This window comes from Sus scrofa, chromosome 8, assembly GCF_000003025.6.
Source record: "Sus scrofa isolate TJ Tabasco breed Duroc chromosome 8, Sscrofa11.1, whole genome shotgun sequence".
Lineage (NCBI taxonomy): Eukaryota > Metazoa > Chordata > Mammalia > Artiodactyla > Suidae > Sus > Sus scrofa.
The window spans coordinates 135,342,005-135,361,177 of NC_010450.4; the positions used below are offsets into that span (position 1 = coordinate 135,342,005).

General features: G+C 41.1%; 1 protein-coding gene across 13 annotated transcripts in view; it reads left to right on the plus strand.

Annotated features, from left to right (window-relative positions):
* The window catches only part of LIN54 (lin-54 DREAM MuvB core complex component), a 67,407-nt gene that overhangs the window by 11,137 nt on the left and 37,097 nt on the right, over positions 1-19,173 (plus strand). For 5 of the 13 annotated variants that reach the window (XM_021101861.1, XM_021101863.1, XM_021101860.1 and 2 more), the window contains exons 2-4: positions 4,365-5,077; positions 9,172-9,295; positions 16,764-16,906. In XM_021101861.1, coding sequence (XP_020957520.1) covers positions 4,397-5,077; positions 9,172-9,295; positions 16,764-16,906 — 948 coding nt within the window. In that variant the 5' untranslated portion in view covers positions 4,365-4,396. The remainder of the gene's footprint in view (positions 1-4,364; positions 5,078-9,171; positions 9,296-16,763; positions 16,907-19,173) is intronic. The other 8 variants (XM_021101867.1, XM_021101870.1, XM_021101868.1 and 5 more) reach the window with 3 other exon arrangements.

Here is a 19,173-nt window from a genome sequence, read left to right on the forward strand (position 1 = left end):
AAATAACTCGTCCAACTCAATAAGGTTTTTTTTAAAAAATCCAGTATTTTAAAAAATTGGTAAAAGACTTTAACAATGCACTTTTTTTTTTTTTTTTAAATGGCTACGCCTGCATATATGGAAGTTCCCAGGCCAGGGATTGAATCCAGGCCACAGCTACAGTGGCAGTAAGCTGGATCCTTTCACCTACTCAGCCAGGCTGGGTATTGAACCCGTGCTTTCCAAGTGATCCGAGCTGCTGCACTTGAGTTCTTAACCCACTGCTCCACAGCAGGAACTCCAACAAGGCACTTTTTTTTTTTTTTTTTTTTTTTTAAAGGCTGCACCCGAGGCATGTGGAAGTTCCTTGGCTAGGGGTCACATCGGGACTGTAGCTGCCAGCCTACGCCAAAACCACAGCAATGCCAGATCTGAGCCACATCTGTGACTTACACTGCAGCTTGCGGCAATGCTGGATCTTTAACCCACCGAGCAAGGCCAGGGATCAAACCTGCATCCTCACAGACACAACATAGGGTTCTTAACCTGCTGAGCCACAACAGGGACTCCATTTTTTTTAATTAAAGTGTAGTTGATTTACATTATTGTGCCAATTTCTGCTATACAGCAAAGTGACCCAGATTATCTATCCATCTCTCTAGTCTACACATTCCTTTTCTTTTCTTTTTTTTTTTTTTTTGGTCTTTTTGCCATTTCTTGGGCCGCTCCTGCGGCATATGGAAGTTCCCAGGCTAGGGGTCTGATCGGAGCTGAAGCCGCTGGCCTACACCAGGGCCACAGCAACGCTGGATCTGAGCCGCGTCTGCAGCCTACACCACAGCTCACGGCAACGCCGGATCGTTAACCCACTGAGCAAGGGCAGGGACCGAACCCGCAACCTCATGGTTCCCAGTCAGATTTGTTAACCACTGCGCCATGACGGGAACTCCACATTCCTTTTCCCATACTGTCTTCCATCATGTTCTATCCCAAGAGACTGGGTGTAGTTCCCCGTGCTGTGTGGTAGGACCTCATTGCTTATCCGTTCTAAATGTAACAGTTTGCATCTACTAACCTCAAACTTCCAGTCCATCCCACTCTTTCCCCCACCGCCTTGGTAACCACAAGTCTGTTCTCTATGTCTGTGAGTCTGTTTCTGTAGGTAGGTTCATTTGTGCCATATTTTAGAATCCACGTGTAAGTGATATCATACAGTATTTGCCTCTCTCTTTCTGGCTTCACTTAGTATGAGAATCTGTAGTTGCATTCATGTTGCTGCAAATTCATTGTTTTGTTCTTTTTTATGGCTGAGTAGTATTCCATTGCACATATGTACCACATCTTCTTAATCCATTCATCTGTCTTGGGTATTGTGAATAATGCTCCCATGAATGTATGGGTGCATAAGTCTTTTTGAATTATAGTTTTGTCTGGTTGTATGCGCAGGAGTGGGATTGCTGGTTCATATGGTAGTTCTATATTCAGTTTTCCGAGGAACCTCCTTACTGTTCTCCATAGTACTTGTACCAACTTACATTCCCACCAACAGTGTGGGAGGGTTCCCTTTTCTCCACACCTTCTCCAGCATTTGTTATTTGAGACTTATTAATGATGGCCATTCTGACCAGTGTGAGGTGATACCTTATTGTAGTTTTGAGTCGCATTTCTCTATTAATTAGTAATGTTGAACTTTTTTTTTTCATGTGCCTGCTGGCCCTCTTTGTGTCTTCCTTGGAGAAATGTCTGTTTAGGTCTTCTGCCCGTTTTTCAATTGGGTTGTTTGTTTTCTGCTGTTGAGTTGTGTGAGTTATTTGTGTATCTTAAAGATTAAGCCCTTGTTCACTCCATCGTTTGCAACTTTTTATTCCCATTCCGTAGGTTGTCTTTTCGTGTTTTTTTTTTTTAATGGTTTCCTAACGAGGCACTTTTTAAAAGAAGATAGACAAATAGACAATGTTCATATGAAAAGATGCTCAGCATCCTTAGTCATGTGGGAATTGCACATTAAAACCATAGGGAAATGTCCCTTCATACCCACTAGAATGGCTAAAGTTCAAAAGACTAACAAAACTAATTGTTGGTGAGAATGTGGAGTAACCGGAACTCTCATACATTGCTGCTAGGTGTATAAAATGGTACAGCCAAGTTGGGAAATAGTTTGCAATTTCATGCAAAATTAAAAATAAACTTACCTCATGATCCAGGAAGTTCATTTCTAGGTACTTATTCAAAAGAAATGAAAATATCTATACATTAAAAAAATCTGAACTTTTATTTATTTTTTTCCCTGAGCCCAAGGCATGCAGAAGTTCCCAGGCCAGGGATCAAACCCATATCACAGTAATAACCAGAGCCATAGCAGTGCCAGTGCCAGATCCTTAACCTGTTGAGCCACCTGGGAACTCCAAACCTGAATGTTTATAGTATTACTACTTATGATAGTCCCAAACTGGAAACATTCCAAATGTCCATCCACAGATGAATGAATACATTATGGTATATATATTTTTTTTGATCTTTTTTTTTTTTTTTTTTGCATGTGTCTCTTTAGGGCTGCACCTGCGGCAAATGGGGGTTCCCAGGCTAGGGGTCCATTTGGAGCTATAGCTGCAGGCCTATGCCAGAGCCACAGCAACCTGGGATCTGAGCTACATCTGTGACCTACACCACAGCTCACAGCAACGCCGGATTCTTAACTCACTGAGCAATGCCAGGGATTGAACCCGCAACCTCAATGGTTCCTAGTCGTATTTCCACTGTGCCACGACAGCAACTCCCCAGTATTAGTATTTGTTGATGCTAATAATTATAATTTGCTATTGATATTTGTTACTCAAATTTTTTTTTAATTAAAAAAATTTTTTTTTAATTTTTTTAGGGCTGCACCCATGGCATATAGAGGTTCCCAGGCTGGGGGTCAAAGTGGAGCTGCAGCTGCCGGCCTACACCACAACCACAGCCACACCAATGTCAGATTGGAGCTGCATCTGTGACCTACACCACAGCTCACAGAAACACCAGATTCTTAACCCACTGAGCGAGGCCAGGGATCGAACCTGCGTCCTCATGGAAACTAGTTGGGTTCGTTACCCCTGACCACTACGGGAACTCCTGTTGATCTTGTAATGGGTATTGGATTTTTATATATTTTAAAAGAGGAATAAGAAAGAATTACTGATTAGTGTCCTATGTACCTTTGATGTTCTCTGGACAAAGAACTTACTACTGTTTTTTTTTTTTTTTTTTTTTTTTTTGTCTTTTTTGTCTTTTGTTGTTGTTGTTGCTGTTGCTATTTCTTGGGCCACTCCCACGGCATATGGAGGTTCCCAGGCTAGGGGTCGAATCGGAGCTGTAGCCACCGGCCTACGCCAGAGCCACAGCAACGCGGGATCCTAGCCGCGTCTGCAACCTACACCACAGCTCACGGCAACGCCGGATCGTCAACCCACTGAGCAAGGGCAGGGACCGAACCCGCAACCTCATGGTTCCTAGTCGGATTCGTTAACCACTGCGCCACGACGGGAACTCCCAGAACTTACTACTGTTTTGTCGCTCGTGATGTACTGCCTTTAATGTGTGAGGATAATGGCCCCGACTCCTTTATTGGAATTTCTGCAGGAGCTTTGGCTGAAAGCATCACAGTTCTGATTTGTTTGTAATCGTCTTCATTGTTACTTCTTTTTCTCTTTATGAGGACTGGCCGTATACTTTGTAAATGGTTCCCTTTTTGACATTTTAAATGGCTGAGGGGGTTTGACAGTCTTCTTTCCAAGTAAAGATTTCTTTAGTAGGAAGCTACTTGATCAAACTTGGAACAAATAAGTCATTTGATCTACATTTACCGAGATGGGTTGTGCTAGAAAAGCTCCTTTAACATTAGAGAATTTAGTGGATTTTTATAAATGGTACAGTACTCTCATTTTGGGACCTTGCTTACTGGAAATATGAAGATATTTCCTAATACCTGTTTATATTCAAATTTTTATTTCCTTGTGCGAATCAGCAGTTTCCAAGTCTGTCAGGAAACAAAATAACAAGATGATCAGACATGTCAAAGATTAAAAGGTTTTATAAGCAAGAATTAGAAAAGAGTTTCCTATAATTATGTGACTTAGAGTTGCCTGGATGCAGTATACTTCTGAACTGAGACATGGCAAATGAGAACGTTTGCTTCTAGTTTTGTGTGTCATATGACTTATATTTCTTTAAGGTTGAGGATTTGTTAAAGTGGCTTAACCCAAATATGCGTCAGGAACATCCTTTATTCAGCTGCACATCAGTAAAAAATCTTGGTTTGTCGTTTGCATTGTTCGTGAGTAATTGTTTCTTCTTTTGAGTTGGTTTTGACACTTGGTGATGTATTCCTTTCTCCCCTTTTCTTGCAGTGCCTGATCAGCTTTCTAGCAGGAGAGCGACCATGGAGGTGGTGCCAGCCGAGGTGAATAGCTTGCTTCCAGAGGAGATAATGGACACTGGTATAACTTTAGTGGATGAGGATAGTATTGAGGCTGTTATTGTTTCATCCCCACTTCCCATGGAGACAGAACTGGAAGAAATTGTCAACATAAATTCTACTGGTGACTCTGCAGCCACGCCCATTTCCACGGAGCCAATCACAGTGTACAGTAACCACACTAGCCAAGTGGCAGTGAATTCCACAGTTACTAAAGCAGATTCTAATACCACAGTGAAACCAGCGTTTCCAAGTGGCCTTCACAAACTTGGTGCTCAGACTCCTGTGACTATATCAGCCAATCAGATTATTTTAAACAAAGTATCACAGACATCTGATCTTAAACTTGGCAATCAGACCCTTAAACCAGATGGACAGAAGTTAATTTTAACAACTTTGGGCAAGTCTGGTTCACCAATTGTTTTAGCACTACCCCATAGCCAACCCCAGGCTCAGAAAGTTACAACTCAGGCCCAGTCAGGAGATGCTAAGCTACCACCGCAGCAAATTAAAGTAGTTACCATTGGAGGGAGGCCAGAGGTGAAACCTGTCATTGGTGTCTCAGCATTGACCCCAGGAAGTCAACTGATTAATACTACAACTCAGCCCTCTGTGTTACAGACCCAACAGTTAAAAACAGTACAGGTAAAAAAAAAAAGGGGGCTTACTAATTAAAATGCATGTTAAACATAAACTGATTCATAGTTGTGTGTGTAGGGTGGTGAAATGCATAGTTGTTACTGAATTCTTTTGAATGTTGCTTTTAGTAATTGTGTGGGTTTTTTTGTAAAGTTTTATATGTCTAATGCTTTTGGAAATTTCTGCCAGAGAACTTAGAGCTAAATTTTGGTCAAATTCCAAATTAGTGTATTTATAGCTTTCTACTCATTTAAAAACACATTTTATTCTCAGTAGTAGTTTGAGTACAAGGATGTTCTGCTGGTATAAAGATGCCAGGGTTGCTGCTGGGCTGTCAAAAAATCATTCAGACACGATATTTTCAGTTAACAGATGGCCGAAGTCTAGGAAAACTTGCTGCTCTGAGAAACCCTTGGAGCCAGTAATAGTACAGACCAGCCGGTGTGTGTCTCGTCTTTGGAATTTACTGTCCGTTGCATCACTCGTGTTTGCAGTGTGGAAAGGCAGTGCCGTGTGATGGGAGGTTTAGAATTGGACCCACTGAATTTAAGTTGCTTCTCTGCCACGCTCCCAGCTGTGGAACTTTGGATCCGCTCCTTACTTTCTCTGAGTTTTTGACTTTAGCTGCAAGATGGCTGTTGGTCATAATGCGACATACAGGGAACGATAATGACTTGGTTTAGTTCTCCACATGCTGATGATCCTTCAGAACGGTCCACGTTGTTGGTGTAAGACCTTGAGAGAGAAGGTTTCCAGAACATACATTAAGAGGTCCCCCATTTTTCATGCCCAGACAGTCACCACTGCTCTTGGAAAGACAGTGATCCACTCAAGACCAGGGAACACAAATGCCTTTCCTGTTGGAAAGAGCTGGCTTGTAGAGAAAAGGAGAAGGCATGAGTTAGAGACCTCATGTAGCAGGTATGTAAGGAAGTAGGAAGGTTTGGGGCACTGACCAGTCTCAGATGTTTTAGTTACCATGTTGGCAAAATAATTAGAAGCTTATTTTTCATGGGCCTTTTAGTTAAGACCTTAAGATTTTTCACACGTTGTAGTTTGCCCCGTGTTCCCTCTGCCGCCGTTGAAGATGGGGTGCTCCTTTTTTCCTGCTCGTCATCATGCTCCCTCACCTCTGACTTCCTTTTACGTCTGTACTGAGGATCTCTGGAGTGAGATGCCCGCTCACCATCAGGCACCTTGTCCTCCCCTTGCTTTTTTGACCAGTTTTGGAACTTGTTTTGATTGGCTTACCCGAGTTTATCTGGGTTTGGGGATAGGATCATGACCATGTCACAAGCTACTGCTGATCCACATCGAAATGGGTTTTTGTCCATTCCTAAAAGCCATGTGTGCCTACTCTTCCAAGACGCGTTTACTCGTATCCACTAGTTTTCTGCTATAATCCCCTGAATACCAACGTGAAGACAAAGACTGGGGTTTAAATCTTATCACTTCCTTTGTCATGTTATTTTATAAAATCTGATGCTCTTTATTTAGAAAGGACTTCTATTTAAAACAAAACAAAAGAAACACAAAAGAACCCCCTTTAGCATACTGTTCTACTCGTCCAGTCCAGCCAGAGTAGTCTACAAAGCTCTGAAACCCAGAAAAAACATACAAAAAGCTACACCACATCTATCTGTATCCAATTTAGGCTCCAGAATATTTGGTTTAGCATTACATGCTGTGTGTGATTCTCTGATTTTTTTGCCCAGACGGTCCTCAGTAGCAGTATTGAAACTCTTCGGGTGTGGACACCAGGAAAGGGTGCGAGCAGGAGCCCCACCTTGAGAAATGAAGGGAAGAGGTGACGTCACGTGAGGCTAGAGGAGGAGCAGAGGGACAGTTACACTTAATTACAGATAAACACTTGCCCATGTTTCCGGTGCATAACACATACGAGTGATAAGTAACTAGCAGTCTGGAACGGCGTAACTTCTTACGGTTTTTGGTACTGTGTTATATAGTTGCTGAATCTGTATAACACAGATTACCTGCATGTATTATTTGATTACATATTTGGCAATCTTATTTGTAAATTTCCTTTTCTGATTCATTTTTGTCTTAATCTGCTGATTAGATAAATTTATTTAAAAATGATCTTTATGCTCTGTTACTTAATAATTTGTTCTGGGGTAGTTTAGAATCATAATGCAAAAAGCATGATTCCTTAACAGAACAGAACTTTTTTTTTTTAGGGCTGCGCCTGCAGCATATGGAAGTTCCCAAGGCTAGGGGTCAAAATTGGAGCTGTAGCTACTGGCCTAGGCCACAGCTACAGCAACGCAGGGATCCGAGCTGCGTCTCTGACTTACACCACAGCTCACGCCAACGCCGGGATCCTTAACCCACTGAGCTGGGCCAGGGATCGAACCTGAGTCCTCAGGGATGCTGGTTGGATTCGTTACTGCCGAGCCATGACAGGAACTCCTAGAACTCCTTATTGTTAACAATGGTCCACTAAAGAAGTTGAGATTGTTCGTTGGAATACTTAATGTGTTTTTGGTTGTATTGTTTATATTTTTGTCCTGATTGGTAAGTATTCATATAGTCATATGATTGTGAAAATCAGTTAAAATGGGGAAATACTTTTAAGTTCCCCGTCTTGATAACTAGGATTATTTATTGCAAGACATGGATTTCCAAGAATATTAATACCTCTACCTCTTGAGATTCTTAAGATACTGAGTTAATAGATAATATATTCTAACTTAGAGTTTTAGGTCTGTAAATACACTTGGGAAATATTTTCCCTTTATGTCTCCCAAGTTGCTTCAGTTTTTAAAAGTACTACCATGCTGTACAGTAAAAAAAAATTGTATTGGGGAAATAACTGTTAAAAATAATAAGAATAATTAAAAGTACAATTGTGCATTATTTGGTTGTATCAGAGTTTTGCCAGCTGAGTGTTTTTAATATAATAATGGATATCCTTGTTTTGTTTTTTTTTAACAAGATGGTTTGTCTTTCCTTTGCATTTTGCTTTGTCAGTAATATGTTCTGAGTGTAAGAAAGTAATATATTCTAAGTGCGAGAAAGTGTGTTATTAAGTTTAATTTATAGTTAAAGCATAAAGCTGATACTTACCTAGTTGTGTGATTTATTACAGCTCCTGGTATTTTGTCATTCACGTTGGTCGTGTTTATTAATTTTTAGTTGTTATTTCCGATAATAACTAGTATTTTCAGGGCCTCCATTTTCATATCTGCCAAAGATAAGATTAATGTTTCATGTTCTTCCTGTTTGTGAAAGCCTATGATTTTTATTGTTGCTAAATTTCTGCTTCTGACTTTTAGAAAAAGCTATTATGTCTTTGCGTATGTTCATAATTTCAATATAGAAACATTGGTAACTCCACCTTCCTTGACTTGTAGAGAATTTTAGTTCAGGGCAACAGGGTACTGTATGTAAGGTAAGATCAGAGGTGAAGAAAACGTAGACTCTCCTTTCAAGGAATTTCTAGTCTAGTAAATCATATTTTAGTAAAGAATACTTCCGAGGCTTCACCTTCAGAATAGCCTTTCTTTGGCCAAACTTGTCTCTCTTTATCCTAGGGCATTAACTTGATCAGTTCCTCTTTTATCTGCCCCTGATGTAGATCTAAAATTGAAGGTAAAAGTCTGTCTTTAATGTGTATCTATATATTTTGCTTCCAGGGGCCAATGAAATTATATTTACAGGTGGCCTTCTCATTTGCACCACACTTTCTGAACTTACTCTACTCCATCTTTTTATTACTGAATAATTGTTATTGGGAAAAGAATATTGCTGTGCCATATTTGTGTTTCATTATTATTAAACATTATTACTGAGTATAAAACATTAGTTTGAAATTTAATTTGGTTTTCATTATATGCATATGTTCCAGAGACTCAAGAGTTATGATAAAGTCCGAAGGTATTATGATATAATGGTTTAGGATGTGATTGTAGTAGTATTTTGAGGAATGGCTGCATTTTAAGTGATTTTAACATTAATACTTAGATGTTTTGCTAAATGAGCTCATGTCACATGGGCTTCTGTGTATCAGTCGTGTATAATTGTGATTGAGTAGGTGTTTCATAGAAACAACGGTCTTCATAGTTATTTATATATTTCAGATCGCTAAGAAGCCTCGAACACCAACCTCTGGCCCAGTAATCACGAAGCTGATCTTTGCAAAACCAATTAATAGTAAAGCAGTTACAGGACAGACAACTCAAGTATCACCACCAGTCATTGCAGGTTATATTTCTTTATAGTTTGTTAAGCTAAACATTTACCTTCCTCTTAGGTTTAAAAAAGGCTATTCTACCACCTTGAAATGTTTGAGTGTTTATTGCTATAAACCAAACTGGTTAATAAGAAGTGTCACACTTATTAAATGTGTACTCCAAGCAAAACGCTGTATCTGAAAATCAATCCATTACTTTAATCTTTGCAGTTTTTGGCATAATTTTACCTGGAAAGTAGCTAACATTTACATCGTGCTGGCTATAGGCGTGTCAGCTCTTTGCACATGACCGCATATGTAATCCTCGGGATCCTGTGAGGACTGAACTACGAAGTCCCTGTTGTGCAAGTGTGGAAGCGGAGACCCTCAGCTAGTAAACGGCCAAAGTTGGGATTTGAATCCATGCAGTTTGTCTCTAGGGCGCACATGTGCTAAGGCGCGTAGGTTTAAAGGAATGCATGTGAAGAGTATCTCATGGTTTCTGTTTCAGTTTTTCAGTATTTTTGTGTGTTTTGTATGCAGTTCTTTATCATAGAAAATTGTCACAAAGCTAATAATTACTTAAGTGATAACAGGATTTTAGTTGAATTACTTTTATCAGCAAATTCCTTAGCCTGGCCAAATTCTCTTTTATTACATACTTTAAACATTTTTTTCCTTTTTTTTAATTAAAAATTTTTTTTGTATACTTTAAAATTCGTCATCACCAGTAACACTTCAGAAATATTGACTCTGAGTATTTCTTTTTATTATTCTAGCTTACCTGCCTTTATCCTTCCAATCCAGCCGGTCTTTCACTTGGAAATCTCTGACCTCCTTTCTCTTTAGTAATCAGCCCTTCGCGTCCTCAGGTTCTTCTTCGTGCAAAATGGGGTTGATGCCCCGTCCTTATTGCTCCCTGCAAAAAGCACTGATTCTTTTTACTCGCTTTCCGTAATGGCTTGGTTAAGCCTCCTTCTCTTGTTTCTTCTTGCCTGGCAAGCACCTCAGTACTTCTAGGGAAAATTCCACAGCCGTGGTGACTGGCCTTTGACTTAGACCACGCTCCCATTACTCTTTTCACTACTGAGGTTGCTTCTAGTTTCTGTTGTGCTGGGAGCTAATGGAAGCAGCTCTGAGGGGTAGACTTTGACTAGAGACAGTCAGGTGCTAATTAACCATTTCTAGAGTATGTGCTCTTTTTTTTTTCTTTTTCTTTTTTGTCTTTTTAGGGCCGCACCCGCAGCATATGGACGTTCCCAGGTGAGGGGTTGAATCAGAGCTACAGCTGCCGGCCTACACCACAGCCAGAGCCACTCGGGATCCAAGCTGTGTCTGCAACCTGTACCACAGCTCATGGAAGCACTGGATCCTTAGCCCACTGAGTGAGGCCAGGGATCAAACCTTGAACCCACGTCCTCATGGATGCTAGTCAGATTTGTTACCGCTGAGCCACAATGGGAATTCCTAGAATGTGTATTCTTTTTTTTTTTTTTTTTTTTTGTCTTTTTGTCTTTTTTGGGCCATACCCTCGGCATATGGAAGTCCCCAGGCTAGGGGTCTAATTGGAGCTGTAGCCGCTGGCCTACACCACAGCCACGTCAGATCTGAGCCACGTCTGCAACCTACACCACAGCTCACAGCAGCGCCGGATCCTTAACCCACTGAGTGAGGACAGGGATTGAACCCGCAACCTCATGGTTCCTAGTAGGATTCGTTTCTGCTGTGCCATGATAGGAACTCCCTAGAATGTGTATTCTTGATGAAGGCACTTACAATGTTAACTAACCATCTCTGGGATATGTATTAAAACCACCTACTACTCTCTGATAAATTTACAGGCAGTATAACAGTAGGCTCCTCTGAAGGCAGTGGCAGTGAATCATTTTCTTGAGGCTTTGGATTATATGGGGAGGCTTCTCTTTTTAGCAAGTGAGAGAAGGCCTGGGGAGAGTGTAGTTGAGGGCAGTGTGGGGTGAGCGAATGTTCTGCTTTGGCCTTCAGAGGAGATGTGGGTGACGTGGGATGCTTGTGTTTTGAGGGCTGACATGGGAGGGTAGGTATGGCTCCAGAGGAAAAATTGGAAAGGGTTTGGATTTGGAGCTGCTTCAAGAAATGGGCTTTAGTTGACTGAAAGTGAGTAAGGCTTGGATATGCTGAGGATAAAGGCACCTCTTGTCTCTTGGGAAGTTGGGTGGGTGTTGGTTACCTAGAAAGACTGTCTCAGTGTAGTGCAGCAAGCAGTTCCTTACTGTTTTGGGTTTGAGAGAGTCCCTTGAAACTTTTGATTATGGGGGGTTAAATTGTATGCTAAATAATTGTGGTTTTGCAAACGCATCTGAATGTTTGGTAATGTCAAGATTTCACCTCTCCGAGTTCCTTCTGGGGTGCAGTGGGATGGGCAGCGTCTCTGCAGCGCCAGGATGCAGGTTTGGTTCTCCACGCGGCACAGTGGGCTAAAAGATCTGGGGTTGCCGCAGCTGCTGTGTTGGTCACAGCTGCCGCTCAGATCTGATCTCTGGCCTGGGAACTCCATATTCTAAGAGGGGGCCAAAAAAGGAAAAGAAAGAAAAAAAAAAGATTTGACCTCTCTTCCATTCGACTGTAGTGGATATCATTGCTTGGTCTTTGGGTCATTTGCAGTGTTGCACGCAAATCATGGCTTCACCTTTGACTTGCAGACAGACTTATTAGCCTTCCCCAAATGCATAGACATGGACTCTATTAAATTTCACTAGAGATGTTGGCATTAAGTTCAGTTTGGAAGGATAATTCCTACTGTTAACTAGTATTTTATAACCTTTTAAGTTCATGTAAGTCAAATTTTAAACCAACAAAGTAGCTCTCTTGTTGAATTGTCTTATTCCAAGGAGCTTCCATTATCTTTATATTGCAGCTAATGATCTCTCAAATTACATTTAGATTGCTTTTTAATGATTTTTGAGCTTCTCATGGAAGATGGATATCTTTTTCTGTCTTTTAGTCAAGACGAACTTAGTGTTTGTATAAAATTAATTTTTCTAAAATGCAAATCTCATCTTTCCTTGCTGAAAGTTTTCTTTGCCATATCCATTTCTTGGCCTTAATCTGTCAGGAGTAAGTTCAGATGCCAAGCTTTTTTAGCATTAAAATCATTTATGGTCTCGTACGTACCTTTTTCACTTTCAGCTCCTATCAGCTCCAGACCCACCGATGTAACTTATTTTAAGAGGTCACCCAATGGACCGTGTTCTCTCAAACCTCAGGCTCTTGGCACTGTTGCTTTTACCTGAAGTGCCTTTTTTCGCTTTCCTCTTGGCTGACTCATCATTTTACTTTGTATTTTCTCCCCCATCTTGGAAATTTTTGATGCCCAGGTTGAGTTATATACTCTTTCTCTGACAATCTCCTATATATTTCCATAGAACTTTGTTATACCAAATATTTAACTTTATTTTAATTAGACTTCTGTTAAATTTCACACTGGCTTTAACATTTCTATTAGTTACAGTTTTATCATACTTAGTTTTCTTGTCTGTCTCCCATACAACACTTAAGAGTTTTCTTAATAGTATTTTTTGGATTTTGTTTGCCATCTATTTTTTAAAAACTAATTAATTAATTTAAAAAATTGTGGTTATATATACATATGACATAAAGTTGACCATTTTTAACCATTTACTTAGTTATATATTTATTTTAGGACTGCACCTGTAGCACGTGGATGTTCCCAGGCTAGGGGTCAGATTGGAACTGTAGCTCCCAGGCCTCCGGAACAGCCACAGCAACCCTGGATCCGAGCTGCCTCTTCAACCTACCCCACCCACACTCATGGCGACATCGGAGCCTTAACCCACTGAGCAGGGCCAGGGATCGAACCCACAGCCTTGTGGATGCGAGTTGGATTTGTTACCACTGAGCCACGATGGGAACATTCACATTCTGTGCAACCATCACCACTGTCCATCTCTAGGATTTTTTTCACCTTGCAAAGCTAAATCTCTGTACCCATTAAACAGTAATAACTTCCCAGTTCCTTCTTCGCCCAAGCCCCTAGCAGAAGCATTCTTCTCCATCAGTTTGACTCTTCTGTGTAAGTGGAATCATACAGCATCTGTCCATTTATGACTGGCTCTTTGTGACTCTAGCACGTAGTTGTGGTTCCGTGGATGTGTATGGTTGTGGGAATGTCAGCGCGATGGAGGCAGTGTGGTGTACGGAGGAGCTACTAGGAACTTGGATTTTGGTCATGGCTCTTGCACTGGTTTGTCTCTGTGATTTTGGATAATTGTGTTTTCTGTTCACTGTATTTATTTCTGTACCAATCACTTCACACGACTTTTGAGAAGGTTAAATGAGGTACAGAATCCTCATGGCCGGAGCAGCTAAGGTGTAAGACTGCTGTAGCAGAGCAAACTTCATCCGTGTGAAAATATTCACTAATGAATTAATCTCTCATAGAATTAGTCCTCATTTAGATAAGCTGGCTCCCTGCCCCCAAGCTGTCCCATCTGTATCTTTTTGGATTATATATTCTTTTGATTCTTGGAGAATACCTAACTGTGGAGTAGAAAATGCCTTACAAATTGATTTCAAGGTAAAACTGTATAACTTGGATGCTTTCTTGAATTGGTCTTGCAGAGCCAATTAAACAGGGATTTGGAGATTAATCAGGAGAAGTGCTACCTGGATGAGAAAGAAATGGCCCTTCAAAAAGAATGACTTTGAGTTTTGAAGGCTATAGAGAGTTCTTGGGAAAATTGATGAACTCCTGGAATATTTTGGCAGGAATGGTCTGTGCATTGTATTATATGCTGTCGTACAAATTTCAGAAGAGTCCCTCTTCCCCAGTACCACAGTTCATTCTAAGAGATAGTACAGTTGTCCTTATAAACCGAATTTTTGTTAAACATAAGCCAAAAAAGTTTGTAGGTTTTTTTTTTTTTTTTTGGTCTTTTTAGGGCTGCACCCTCAGCATATGGAGGTTTCCAGGCTACGGGTCCAGTTGGAGCTGTAACCACCAGCCTACACCACAGCCACAGCATTGTCAGATCCAAGCTGCATCTGTGACCTACACCGCAGCTCACAGCAGCACCGGATCCTTAACCCACTGAACGAGGCCAGGGATCGAACCCGAAACCTCATAGTCGGTTTGTGCTGCGCCACGATGGGAACTCCTAGGGTTTTTTTTTTTTTTTTTTTTTTTTTGCAGTGATATTTTTGTCCTTGTTTTAAATGTAATTCACTTTAAGTGCCCTTTTTTCTGGTATCAGTTACCCTCGGGAATTGAGGATTTTTTATCTGCATGTTTTCTGAAATACATGTAATGCTTAACAAACAGGACATTGTAGTAATAATGATAAATAATGAGGACTTTATGAAAGTGTCTTTTTATTGGTAATTTCTTTTCTTGACATAATTGTTGTTGGGTTTTTAGGCCTAATCCCACATACATTACTTTCAGAGACCAGAACAGACAAATGTTGGTTCAGGCAGGCTCAGCACTTGAGGGTGGGCCCCTAAAAATGTATGATATAGATCCATTTAGTTTGTATAGAATTGACTTAGTTATGATGTAATTCAGACTGAAAAAAAGCAGAATTCTCAGCTGAAATTCATTAAGGAAAACGTCAATAGTATAGAAGGTATTCATGTACTACAAAAAATTGAAAAACATACTTAAAATGTTTTTTAAATTTGTAACTGTCAAATAAAACTCGATTCACCTTTAAAAAAAGAAAGTATGTATATATGCTGCTGCATTGTTATTAGAAAAAACAGCCTAAAACTCTTACAAGCTAGTTCTCTATTTGTGAAGGAAAGTCCCTTCTTTTTTTTTTCTCTTCCTTTCTCCCTCTCTCTTTCATCTCTAACTGTATCTTGTAAGTTAAATCATAGCATCTCTAGGTTGGAGGGTATTTTAGAGATAATTCAGCTATCTAACTTCTCTGTTTCTTGAGTGTCTGGGTTTCCTCTTTAGCTAGTGGATTCGATTATCTAGCATCTGTTGAAACACCTACAGTGAGTAGAAACTCACCCATATTGAAACAGTTGCTTCAACTTGGAAATTTTTGTTAGAAGTTCATTTTTACTACTAAACAGAAGATTTTCTGTTTCTGTGTATTAGTGCTGTGCATCTGATGATACAGATTAGTTCTGGGACTTCACCTTGTCAGCTGGATCGGTCAGGATAATTTTGGTTTTCTGCCATAACAGACAGTCTCCAAATCTCAGAAATGAAAAAAACCCAACTTTTGGAGTTCCCGTCATGGCTCAGCAGAAACGAATCCGACTAGGAACCATGAGGTTGCGGGTTCGATCCCTGACCTTGCTCAGTGGGTTAAGGATCCGGCGTTGCCATGAGCTGTGGTGTAGGTTGCGGATGAGGCTCTGATCCAGCGTTGCTGTGGCTGTGGTGTAGGCCGGCAGCTGTAGCTCCGATTCGACCCCTAGCCTGGGAACCTCCATATGCCGCAGGTGCGGCCCTGAAGAGACAAAAAAACAAACAAAAAACCCAACTTTTATTTTTATTCCTATTTCATAATTACCTGCATGTCTGTTGTGGGTTAGAAAGGGGGCTCTTCTCATCATAGTCACTCAAGGACCCACGCTGGCAGAGGAGCCACCTCTCAGATGTGGCAGAGAAGAGAGCTTCGGAAGGTCTTGCGTAGGCAGTAAGTGTTCTGACCCCAAGAGGACACACGTCCCTTCTCCTCATTTATTGGCCAGAGCTCGTCATCCGGCCCCAATCTAACCACAGGAGCGGGAGAGGTAGGAAGTGCAGTCCTACCGAGTGCCCAGAATTGGGGTGGTGGGAGGGGCGGTTGGCACCAGAATGGAATTTGGAGCTCCGTCAGGTCTTCGTATTTCTCTAAGCCATCCAGCTGCACTGTGGTTTTTCTGTGTTGTTCCTGAAGGGTATTTCCAGACGGGAACATAGTATTCCTGTTGGTATCTGGCCAGGACAGCTAGATTCCCTGCCCCCCCCCCCCCCCCCCCCGCTTGGCAGTCTAAAACCAGACAGTATTAAACCGGAGAGTGTTTAAGTTAGTCCAATAACTATCTCTTTTGTAGGTGTGGACTTCAATTGTGTCCTGGATGGTTTAAGTTCAAATTAGAAGACAGCTGAGGTGTAGTGGAGAACAGAGATTGACGTTTTAAGACTTGGATTCAAATCCTGACTTTGAGCAGCTGTGCTACACAGGACAGCTCAATTGTCCTGAGCCCATTTTCTGATAGATATAACTTACCAGTACTGGTGAGAAAGTGAGCAGAAGTGTTTCCGTGGACTGTAATAAAATGGTATTAAGACACTAAGTGTTACTACGAAGCATTGTTTTGCTTCCTTCTGCCTGGGTTCCCCGTAATTCGTTAGACCTACTGAAGTGTTCGGTTCCTAGGTGACTACATGTGAAATATCAAACACATATACCGCCCTCCTTGTGGGTGTGAAGCATCGTAACATACATTTTATACTGTGACCGAAAGAAGTCAAACTGACGTCCTGCCTCTCGTTTGCAGGTAGGGTTCTTTCACAGTCTACTCCTGGGACTCCATCCAAGACCATAACAATATCTGAAAGTGGTGTTATTGGATCGACTTTAAATTCTACAACACAGACACCAAATAAAATAGCCATCTCACCTTTGAAATCGCCAAATAAGGTAAAAAAAAAAAGTGTGATTCATGACGTTATTTTTTTACTAGTCACTTGAGGTCCTTCAGTTTCAGTATATTCCCAAACAATTAATAGAACTTCGGTGAATGCCACATTAGTAATCAAGGACATATGGCATTAAAAACTTACCTCTAAGTGCACAGTAACAAAGCAATCACTGCATGCTAAGATGATTCTCATGGCCCATGTGAATGTGGGCACAGCATAAACCTTTTGAATGAGGTACGTTATGTTGGTGTTCAGTTAATATTTGTGCAAAATTATTGTCTTTGGGTCAGTCCCGTGTATAGTGACTCTGTAAATAGAAAAGGTTAAAAAACAAAATGCTTGGTGTCTTCTGCCTGAGCTGTCCTGAATTTTATGGAGAGCTGAGCTTTTGCCAGTAACAGAGTATCCAGAGTACTAGAAATTGTCATCAGAGGCTGGTAACCGTATTATCAGAGTATTTTAGGTTTAACAGAGTTGATTCAAAGCATTTGAAAGCTTTTCGTAATTTGTTTTCATTTTAAGGAGGCAAAGCACCTGTCATTTCAGGTCAAGTAAATAGTCTTAGCTCACTTTCCTAAAACATACAGATGTCATTATACCAGCAAAACGTTTTAGAAAAAAGTATGTTTTAAAGGAGATACTCAGGTGGAAAGCCCAGCATCATTATTCTGTAAGGTGCCACCCTTGCAATTCTGGAAACACATTGTCCTGTATACCTGCCTTTTCCCTTAATTTGTTACTGTTCATAAATAGAACAAACATTAAATGTTTGCCTTACATTTTAAGAAAGTCTAGCTGTTGGTTTTTGTTTTGAGACTTGAATATAATGTATAAACATGATGTCTGTTATAGTTTATTAAAATGGGATTCGACCTGCATAATAAATACAGATGATTTTTTACCTAAGTGGAATGCATTTGATAGATATTTGAGTGCTCGCTGTGTGCTACAAGCACTGCAGATAAAGCATGAATAAGGTACATTTTTAATTTCAGGGAGTTCAGTAGAAAAGCTAAACATTAAGAATTGTCCTGCTGGGAGTTCCTGTCATGGCTCAGAGGTTAACAAATCCCACTAGGAACCATGAGGTTGCGGGTTCGATCCCTGGCCTCGATCAGTGGGTTAAGGATCCAGTGTTGCCGTGAGCTGTGGCGTAGGTCACAGGCATGGCTTGGATCTGGTGTTGCTGTGGCTGTGGTGTAGGCTGGCAGCTAGAGCTCTGATTCATCCCCTAGCCTGGGAACCTCCATATGCAGCAGGTGTGGCCATAAAAAGACAACAATAAAAAAAAGAATTGCCCTACAGAATCCTAATGGTCATAGATGGATGAGCTCTGCTGTGTGTCAGGGAGGCTCCTACGAAGGATCCTACTCTTGAAAAGTCTTAACCTAAGAGGTGGTTTGGGCTTCAGCTGTGGTTGAGCATAGGCACTTTCTGGATTGAAGTCGTGCTTTACACGAAAGTGTGAAAGCATGGCCCTTTCGGGGAACGACATTGCTCTGGTGGCGTGAGAGCCAAGGATGCTAAGTTTAGATGGAAGATCTCATTATCCTCAGGGGGGTTGGCCGTTACGGTTCTTAAGGCCTCTGACTTCCCCCTGCTTCCAGGACAGTGGTTGGCAACCTTGTCTTCACTTTGAAATCACCTGGGGAGCTTTCATGAACAGCAGTGCCTGGTTCTTATTCCCAAAGACTCTGTTTTAGTTGGTCTGGCATTTGGCCTGGTGTTAGGATGTTTTGAAGCTCTCTAAAGTGACTCTAATGGGTAGCCTAGGTTGAAAACAACTGCTTTAGGATAATATGAGATTTCTATTTTTAAAAAGATGACTCTGTAGCATAATGAAAGGTAGTGTGCAGGAAGGTATGCTTGGATTCTGGGAGAGACCAGTTAGGTTACTTAATCTCAACCTTGCCCGCACTTTGGAAGCACCTGGGGATCTCTTGAAAAACTCATGGCTGGCCCTACCTGACCCCATTTAAATCCGTTTTTAGGCTGGGCCCTAGGTATTAGATTTAATATTTTAAAATTCTGAAGTGTAGGCTACCGTAGAGAATCACTGAATTAGATTATTATAGTACTTCAGGTTGGAGCTAGACTAGTCTCTAAGGGGCTAGGGAGAGGAGATGTGTTAACGGCGATTTAAGGCATAACGCTGGGGAGTTCCTGCTGCGTTGGGGAGTGGTTAAGCACCTACTGGCGCAGAGATGGGGGTTCAATCCCTGGCCCCGTGCAGTGAGTTCAAGGATCTGGCTTTACCATGTAGGT